This window comes from Haplochromis burtoni, unplaced genomic scaffold (genome assembly GCF_018398535.1).
Source record: "Haplochromis burtoni strain Fernald_Lab_line unplaced genomic scaffold, NCSU_Asbu1 Contig_290, whole genome shotgun sequence".
Lineage (NCBI taxonomy): Eukaryota > Metazoa > Chordata > Actinopteri > Cichliformes > Cichlidae > Haplochromis > Haplochromis burtoni.
This window is the reverse complement of record NW_024582651.1, coordinates 68,963-78,695: the sequence shown is the minus strand read 5'-3', so window position 1 is coordinate 78,695 and position 9,733 is coordinate 68,963. Positions and strand designations below refer to the sequence as shown.

Genomic DNA, 9,733 nt, shown 5'->3' with positions numbered 1-9,733 from the left:
ATAGATAGATAGATAGATAGATAGATAGATAGATAGATAGATAGATAGATAGATAGATAGATAGATAGATAGATAGATAGATAGATAGATATTAGTCTGTGTCTTTGTCTGTGTGCTTTTAAACATGTTTTTGGACCCACCTGGATACTGCAGGAGACAATGAGCACTGCCAAAAAGAGGAACAGCTGTGACATCCCTTATTTCTGCTGTTGGTGCTGGGATGGGATACTGCAGAGCTGAGAAGAGTTTTCACTTCATAAGGGGGCTTATCTACACTGGCCACGCTGCCTGGATGACACAGAGACATACAATTCATCAAAGCTCATTGCAAACACATTCCTGTTAATGAGACTCAGCTTGGCTGCGCAAAACAAGAGAACCAAAACAGGAAAAGGCTGGGCCATATCGTTCACACTACAATTACACCAAATTTAGAAGGTATGCCGGCAAGGAAGTAAAATAAAAGGAGAAGTCTTATGTCTTTTCAACTTGTGTTCTTAATGCTCAAGAAGTGTGGAGAGGAAAGGAGTGCTTATTCATTCAAATAGAGCCATGGTCCACAAAGTTTACAGCTGTACAAGACAGACCAGAACATCATCGGGCCAAAAAACCTCCAGGAAATGCTGTTTGTCCCTGCAGTGAGACAGCTGCATGTAGTCAGTGATTCTGCTGGCAGCTGTCCACCTTCTTGCTGAAGCCAGCGAGTATTTGGTTGAGTGTTTGTCAGTGTGTGCCAGAGGTCACTCACCTTCGCATCGACTGCCATAACACTCCCGAGAGATTTGACTGAAGCCGGAGAACGGAACGAAATCTGAAACGTTTCTGCAAAAAACACCTTGACCATGGAAACATTTTTGGCTAAAACGTTTCAAATTCCATTCCGTTCCAGTCTTGCGGTGGATAGGAGGACGAGCTCGTGATGTTGTGTAAGGAATTTTTCACAAACGGATGTAGGTATTTTTTCAACAGATAAGAGCACAATGTGTCGTGACAGATGAACAGTTTGCAATGTTCTTGGGTGGGAAAGCTTAATTCTCGAGTTTTTCAGTCTCTGTTTTGACTGAAAATGTCATCGAGCTTCTAAAATCTGGGGTAAACAGCAGCTTGGAGGTTCCAGTCACAATCTTAATATCCACACTATCAGACTTGATCAAATCTACACCAAGGCCTTTCTTAATGGACTGTTCAGTGTAATAACTACTGGATACAATTAGCATTAGCTGCAGTACAGCCTCACTGATTGCCATAGGCGCTGAGAGATCAGAGCTACTCTAAATCATAGCGCTGACTCTTGTACCTCTGACAGCATCAGACATGTTCTGATTTCAATTCTGTTTTTGTGTTCTGGTGGCTAAAAGACCCACAACGGTGAGATCCCATCACAAATTCTGGCATAGGTCATTGGGAAGCAGAAACTACAGGCATATCTTCAAACCATACTGTACTTTAACCTCTGCTCTTCCAAACATCTCTACTGTAGGCATCTCGGGTAAGTTCTTACCAGACAGAGATAATGAGCGCGTGACATTTCAGCACGTGTCCCGATGCACCGGAGAGGTTCAGACCCTGGTCTTCCTTGTGGCTAAAATGTTACGCCATGTGTGACAGTTTTCCAAGGGTTTCCCTCTTTCACAACCTATCTCTCACTTACTCTCTGACTCTTTCGCCAGCCCGCGCCACTCTGCAGCTTAGCAGCGACTGGGAGCAATGATTAACCAAACTGCAGGAGTGGGAGTGAGGGTGCGTCATAGCAAGAGGGTTTACTACAGGAGAAAAGATTCCTAAACCTGGCTCCTGACCCTTTTCTATGTTGTGACACTAAACATTCCAGCCATTACACATGTGTGAAGTTGTGAGGTGAATTTGAAATCTGCCTCTCAGACTGAGAGTATGCATGGACACCAAAATATGATATTTCATCATCACTTCATGACTAAAAGAAAATAAAAACTGCCTTTCCTAATTATCCTTTAGATGACTTCTATAACAATCTCATTGCTTCTGTTTCGGGAATCCAGCTGCACAGTTTTCCTTAGTATTTAGTATTTATTTTTAGATATAATAACACCGAATGCCCCACAGCTGAAGACAAAACAAGACTCTCTCGATAATGAGCATTCACTGCCTGTTACGCTCAAAAAGCAATGCTAAATCAGAGCACTGGAGGATTTTTAAGACACAACCTGAGGACATAAGTTCACAGAACTCCCTTGCTTTATTTGTGCACATTTGTCAAGTACAATGTGTCTGCTCGGATGCCTTTAATGCAGGATGAGGGGAATCACGTTGGCCATTCGATGGAAGCTCAATTGGAACTAATGGGCTTCGAGGTGTGAGGCTAATTAGGCTTCTATATTGTGCTGTTATGATAGCCTGCCAGATCTACAGTACTGCTGCTCCCACTTAGCTTTTTCAGTCCATTGTGGCTTCAGACCAATCAAGGTCCTCTGAAACATGTGTTGTTAGACCCAGTGGTTCCCTGTTCCAGGAAATAATCTGGAGCTTTTAACACTTTTGCTGCACATTTGATGTAAGAGGTGAAACAACGGCTGAGAGTCAAGCCTTCCAAGCCAGATGGCTCTCTTGAGATGCTTGGGTCTGCTCTCTTTAGCTTCATCCAGAAACAAGTTAGCAAGCAATAATGTTTCACCTCAGTGTCTGAAAATTATGCAGCACTTTTTTTCTTTTAGATAAATACTTATGTTTAATTTCCTCTTAGACGACTTTGTGTTGATTGACCAAATGCTAAACAGATGCAAGTGTAACCTAAGAGGTTATTGCCCCTTTACACACACAGGATAGATGGCATCATGTTTGAATCATCCTTGGTCACTTATTTATGTTTGCGAGTGGAAGAAATACATTGAAAAACATAAGTGAATGACGCAAATCACCTGAATGTCCCAAACAACCTAAAAAAACCGCTTTGTGTTCAAGTGCACATTGGATGGCTTAATACAATGGCCACTAACAATTACTGTTGTTTGTTGGAGAGTGCTTACCTTTCATTTGATTACATTGTCTGACAAATAAAATTACAAAAGAGTATGCATGCATGAATGCGGGGCAGAGGGGATCGGCAAGGATTAAAAACAAAACTCTCTGAAAAACACAATAGCTGTCCAGCTCAGAAAATGCCCCTGAGCAGCAGTATATCATTCAGCTTTCCAAACGCACAGGCACTAGTGAGAGTAAACACTAACTGTCTGACATCATCCAAATCCGACAGCTTTCCTCGCCACAGATGAGGTCTGGGTGCAATTTAAAAAATATATGATAGAGAAATATCTTTGTTTTTAAACTGTCAAACAGCAAAAACAATCAAACACATGCATATTAGAGTAAATGTGTGATATGTTCTCCCTGCTTTCCATAATTTAACAAATTTAGCTAAAAGGCTAAAGCGCATACAGAAGACGTTACATGCTTAGTGTTCAGGCATGAGAACCCTGTTATCTGATAACAGGGTGTTCAGGGGAAAAAAGCATCGTGCTGCAACACGCTCTTTTACTTGTTTGGAGCAATCGAGATACTGCCTAAATCTACGCATCGTGCTCTGCTTGATTTACCTGATCTTCAGCATGACAGCATGCTAATCTGTTCCTGTGTAAAACATCAAATTCAACAACATGATTATTTCCCCGCTCTGATGTTCTGCAACCATACACATGCCACTGATTGCACAACAGTGGTTATGCATTTCAGTTGTTTTTCTGACCTTTTAAAAAAATGTCTGCTTTCTCTTCAGCCACAAATTTCCAATGCTTCCCAGGAATTCTTTCGAAAAACAACACAATGTTTTCATCTATTTGCACATTGAGCTGGCACAATTGTTAATAGCTATTGTCAAAACTTTCAAAGTATTTCTGGAAGGTTTGTTTCTTAGTTTGCAGAAAAACTCTGAATATATACAAATCATGAAGACTTCAAATACAGTGACAGTTACATTTCATTTAAGCCTGACTCAGCAGGACGTTTATGTTGACACACAGTTACCTGTTCATCCTCTACTTTACCAATAGGAACATGTCAAATAAAAGCAGACCCGACTAGATTCTTATTGATTAAAAAAAAAAAATGCTAAAATGCCGCCTGTCAGTGCACCACCAGCAGGAGGAACGTAGTGCTGGGGAGTGGCCAGGGATGGAGACCCCGGCCAACTGATCCCCGGGAACCAAAACTAGTGATTGGGACACGGAACATCGCCTCTCTGGAGGGGAAGGAGCCTGAGCTAGTGCGTGAGGTTTAGAGGTACCAACAAGATATAGTTGGGCTCACCTCATCAAGCAACTCACCTCAAAGGAGGGGGTGATTGGGAGAAAAGGCTTTCTAGGTCTGAATCCAAGCAGTGTTCTGTTAATGGACATGGTGTTTCTCCATAACAAACTGTCAACTGATCATCACCTCATGGTGGGTTGCCAAAATGCTATAAAAAATAAAAGCACCTGGGTTCACACGAGAGCCCTCCATGCAATTCTGTCTGTGAAATTTCAAAAGCAAAATATTCATTTTTTCCTGTTTTTTTCTCAGTTATTTTGTGAAGGAAAAGTATCTTACTTGCAGTATGGATTATGTTCAGTGGCACAAAGTGGCCATGGGATGCATTGCAGGTATACATTGCTTAATTCTAACACCATATTGTTGTAAAGGTAAGTTCACAGTTTTGTTCTGAGCTGGCATCTGAATAGCAGCTGTGTCTCAAAACCTTTTTTCAATTACCAGAGATCAGGACAGACATAAACTAACAGGTATTTCCACATTGACTGTTTGGCACAGTACATAAACCAGCCAGATTTGCCACTTTTAGTCTGAACCACAGAAGAACTTTGTTATTTCCATCTGCAGTTGTTTATGGAGGAGGTATGGCTCTGTTCTGAGAGGTCTCTTTCATGTACATGCATGAGAGCCACAACTAGACCTGAAAGAGACACTTTCAGGTCTATTTGCGGCTAGTTGACACTAGAAAGCTTGAGCTGATGTGGAGATGGGTTGCAAAGAGGCTTGCAGAGAATATGCATTACAGTTGAGAAGCATCAGAATACTTCCAGGTAGCCTCATTGTTGTTCTGGCCTGTAGTGAACAGTAACCTTCAACAGCAATGTTATAGTAAAACTAAGTTTTTAAAGTGTGTGCTAATACCACAGTGTCCACGGTGCACCCAAAGCTGCAACACAGATGCCACAAGAGCATGCAGCCGCTCTGTCTCTCACCCTTAAATGGGTGGTTAAAAGGAAAGGTCGGGTGAAAAAAGCAAAAGGCTGGAAAAAAATGGGGTCAGTCAAGGACCAGGTCATTGAATAAGACTCACACTTAGACTAGTTGTATTGGTGTATTGACGCATTCATGTGAGTAGTCAGCAGTGTTATGGAGTCCTTTTAATTTTGCTGTCATTCTAAGTGAAGCAAGATGAAGACGGCCTCTCTTAGTCTCTTGACAATGTGCAAAATGCTGCAATGTCTCCCGTTAGTAAATCTCTGGCAAACAGCATGAGGCAGAGGATGCATGGGGGTAATCTTTTGCTTAGCTTGTCACTGCTTTCAAATCAGTCCTGGTGTAGCCCTTCACTCAGTTTGCATCTGCTAATTTAAATGGGCTTCGCAAAGTGTGACTGATGAGAATCTGTGATTTTATGTGAAGACTGGAAAAAAGGAAAGTTGCTGGTCTTTGATTTTCTGGAGCTTCTGCCAAATGACTTTGCTATTGACGCTATAAATTTAACTAAAAAAAACCAAAAAAACAAAAAAGAAACATCTTCCAACTGCACTGCAGCTGTGCTCCAGCAAAGCACCACCACTAAACAAAATGAATGAAAACCATTTGTTGTAAATGTTACTTTGACTGAAAGACATTAAAACAAAATTGGAATTTCGTATCCCAGTGTCGACCTCAGTTTATTCTCTGTGCGCTGCATGAATGTGAACGTCACTATATGGTCAACTAAATCCAGATGTTTAAGCATCACAAGTTCTGTGGTCTCACAAATCAAATATCCCGCCTCATCATAGCCTAATTCAGTCTATCTGACCTGTTAGGTTTGCCGATGGCACTGCGTGCTGCACCTGTTCACTGTCTGCTGCTGTTTGTCTTCCTGAATGGTGATTGGAAAACGTGTCATGTTATCATTCATCACGTTTCTTTAACAAAAATCACATTGCCTCAATGAATATAATTACTGTGTTTTCATGAAATGGGTCATAAAACATCCCACCGCTGGCTAACTCTGCTTTCCCATGCGTGCCTTTTTATTATGTGTCAAAATGTCAGCAGAACACTGCAGTGCACTTGAATATGCAAGTCAAATGTGCCAGCAGGAACACTATGTAACTTTTGTTGAAGCATCAGTAGACCTCTCACTTTGCCCTGGAGATTAAAAAAAAAATACAAAGACGGAAAAAAAAAGCTCACTTCCTTCAGGTATTTGATTTATCCAGATCTCCAGATGTTTACAGCAATACCGTGCACATGTGTAAAGATGAGGATGTAGCGTGACGTCTCAAACACATATTTTTTGAGCCTCTTATTTCTACAGCTCTGTAAAGAGGTCAACCTCTGAACTGTTACACATGTTTGTCGGGGACCCTGTTATAATGAGGCAGTGGCCCATCTGGATGCATCTACAGGGACCTAGCAGCTGGATGCTCGAAGCCTCTTCAGCGCGTTGGATATTTACGTGTTTTGGTAAACACTTCCTGTTTAGAGGCCACATCGGCTAAATGTGGGTGGGAAACAATGAAAAATGATTGTATAACATCTGATTCGTACCTGTGTTTTGTGTGTGTGAATGTTTGATGTTTCGCCGTGCTCTACAGGAGCATGTGTGTGGGAAGCGTTTTGCGCTGCCTGGGTGCTGTGTCGTACACACTTTTATGAGGTGCAATGGACCTACGAACTGTGCCCGCTATGAAGCAACAACAGCCCTGCAGGGAGCCTTTGATTAGCCATCGCCATCCTACATTGTTTCTGCTGTGTTTGTTTGAGCACAGGATGAGTTGAATTCCCAAACGAAGTTTAACTTTGGTGCATATTGTTCACCACAACGCTGCAAAAATGTATTTTGTTTATTATCCAGTTCATAATCCTTTAAATTGTTAAATGTAAGGGAAAGATATCGTCTTACTTAAAATGGGAAAGAGCAAGCTGGCTAAGAAACAGTGAGTCACACTAAGTAGTGCGGTTGTTCATTTATATGAATAGTGATGTCTCTGTTTGCCAGTGGACAGGATTTGTGTTGTTAAATTAGCATTATAAAGGCAATAGAGATGGTGTTTCATTTTTCCCTTGCTTTCCCTTGTGTACTCTGGCAACTGATTGTACCTTTATAACATGTGTCAGTAACAATAAAAAGCTTATTGCAGTACAATATTTGTGTAAACAATTACACGGAGCTGCAAACCTTCATGCGTCCTAAATCCTAATATGAATGATTTTGATATATGGACAATAACGGCTTTAATAAATCAGTCTAACTCTGTAGCTACCATCAATCTTCCTCTGATTCTTGCTGCTAACTGCTGCTAAATCACCTGAATTATGTAATTAATTTCAAGTTTAGTAGTTCATCCCTCTCAGTTCGATTTCACTTATTTCACTCGAAACAGTCAAATTAGGTGATTGTCCAGCTTCGGCACAACTCGGTTTCCTCCTGGGAGGACTTCTTTTGTGGCATAACCAGACAAGCCTGTGCTGTTCATCACAACATTGTCAAGATTTCCATTACACAAAGCAGAGGATTATGTTGATCATGAGCCAAGCCTCGTGGCGACTCCAACTGCACTACAGCTTCTTACCACAAAATGAACAATGATTAGTTTCCTGAGATTAGAAACCTGATTTTAAGATGACAACATAATGACAGCCCAACAGTGTTGCCACTTAGAGCAGAGAGCAGGAGCGGGACTGTGTTGATGCTATCTGTGGTTTCAGCTTGGCAGGAATAACACTGCGTGCGCTTCAGTCTCGGACACCACTTAGCTTATTTGTCTCTGCTCGTGTACTTGCTGATATTCGGTGACCTAGCTGGCACAGAAATGCAGGAAAATAGATTTGGGGAAATATCAACATCATTTGTACTTGCGGCTCTGCATTGAACTCACTGTTTTTGTGGTAACCCACCAACTCCAAGTGCAGATTCAACGTTCATTTTAAATACATGCTTTTTATTTTTTTGCATTATAGACGTCAAATAATTAGAGCCAGGATCGGAAAAGCGGTAAACTCGAATTTTCCTGAATGCTGCCGGTAATATTGTGTCTGTCTGCATGCAAATATCAGTCGACAAAAAACACTGAGGTGATTAGTTCAAGCACATCCAACTTGCGGGTTGAGGTTCAAGTTACAGGAATGTCTACTTAAGTGTTTCTACTTTCTGCAACTTTATACTTGTACTTTATGAGATTACAGAAAAATGCTGTCATTTTCTGCCACTATATTTATTTGGTGGTTAAATACTTGCCTGTGGAGCAGGGAAGAACTTCTGTGATCCTTTCTTCTCTTAAAATAGCCATGAGAGTTTCAGGCCATAAATTTAGTCCAGTTATATCTGTCAGTTTTGTTAATTTACAGCTCTCAGGACAAGCAGACGATTCAAAATCAGCTTGGCTCTTACACTCTATTTCAGAGTTTTCTGTCAGCTGTAGCACTACAAAAAGTCCAGGCTCTTCTCTGGCTTCCTTTACTTTAAACCTTCTTTTTGTGTGACCCAGATTTCCGCTATATGCCAGCGAGCCCACTGCTAATTCTGTCTGTCAGCAGCTCATCTCACAAGTCTTCAATCTGCAAGCCCACTTTACACCAGCAGCCCCAGTGTTTTTCACAGATTACCAAGTGAGCCTTCCATCTGCTCTGTTGTTTTGCATTTGAGTCTGAATGTTTGTTGACTTAATCTGATATCTAAGTTGCTTGCGTGTTCACACGGGTGTTCACTCAGGTTGAAGCTGAGAGAAATTATATAAATAATATCAAGAAAGTTTACAGTTTTGTAGCTCAGTGCAGCTCAGTAAGCTGCAGATGCATATTTCTGAAAAAAACAGCTCACATAGCAAAAAAAAAAAAAACTGGTAATGCAATTCCCCAAGAATAAAATAAATGCCTTATAAGATTAATAAATCTCCCTGTGATGACATGCACAGCAGTTGGCTGAGATTTGGAGTAAACAATCGAGAACAGAGTAACGCGAACACAGCAGTTCCACCTGTCAACACTTGCAAGTTAGCACTTGCACTTCAGCTGTCTGTGAATAGAAAACAAGCCTTTCTGTGACCTTTACCAAGCGCATTATCTGTGCCAAGACTGAACACTGAGAATGTTGTGGTGTCCGCAGCCTTTTATGTGAAAGGGATGTGGTTTTGACATAGAGTGATTGAGTGACACTGCTTTTTTCCCCCTTCTACTGTAAAAGTCAGGATTAGTACCAAAACAAGGATTTGCATGCACCTCTGTGTCTGTGTCTCACTCATCTTAAATAACTTTATCCTAAGTCAAATGCACACCTAAAGTACTTGTGTAAAAGCCCACCTACCCTACACAACATGTTGTTGTTAATGTCACCCACTCTCATAGACTGAGTCTAGGAGTCGCAGTCAATCCTCAGCCCTTCACAAACAGTGAAGCCTCTCATCCAGCTCATTAGTCTCCGATTATCCATTACTACACACATCTTCACTATCCAAAACATTGTTTCTGTATGTTTTAGTTTGTGCACTATGGATGATAAAGGCTGAAGTTCAGGGACAGG

At 41.2% G+C, this 9,733-nt stretch overlaps 1 protein-coding gene across 2 annotated transcripts in view; it reads right to left on the bottom strand.

Annotated features, from left to right (window-relative positions):
- gcgra (glucagon receptor a) overlaps positions 1-9,733 on the bottom strand; it is a 46,980-nt gene that overhangs the window by 13,370 nt on the left and 23,877 nt on the right. Inside the window, exons 1-2 of one of the 2 annotated variants that reach the window (XM_005940287.2) lie at positions 1,502-9,733; positions 141-288 (exon numbers count right to left, since the gene is read on the bottom strand). The exon at positions 1,502-9,733 is cut by the window's right edge and continues 23,559 nt beyond it. In XM_005940287.2, the coding sequence (XP_005940349.1) occupies positions 141-194 (54 nt within the window). In that variant the 5' untranslated portion in view covers positions 195-288; positions 1,502-9,733. The remainder of the gene's footprint in view (positions 1-140; positions 289-1,501) is intronic. The other variant, XM_005940286.2, reaches the window with a different exon arrangement.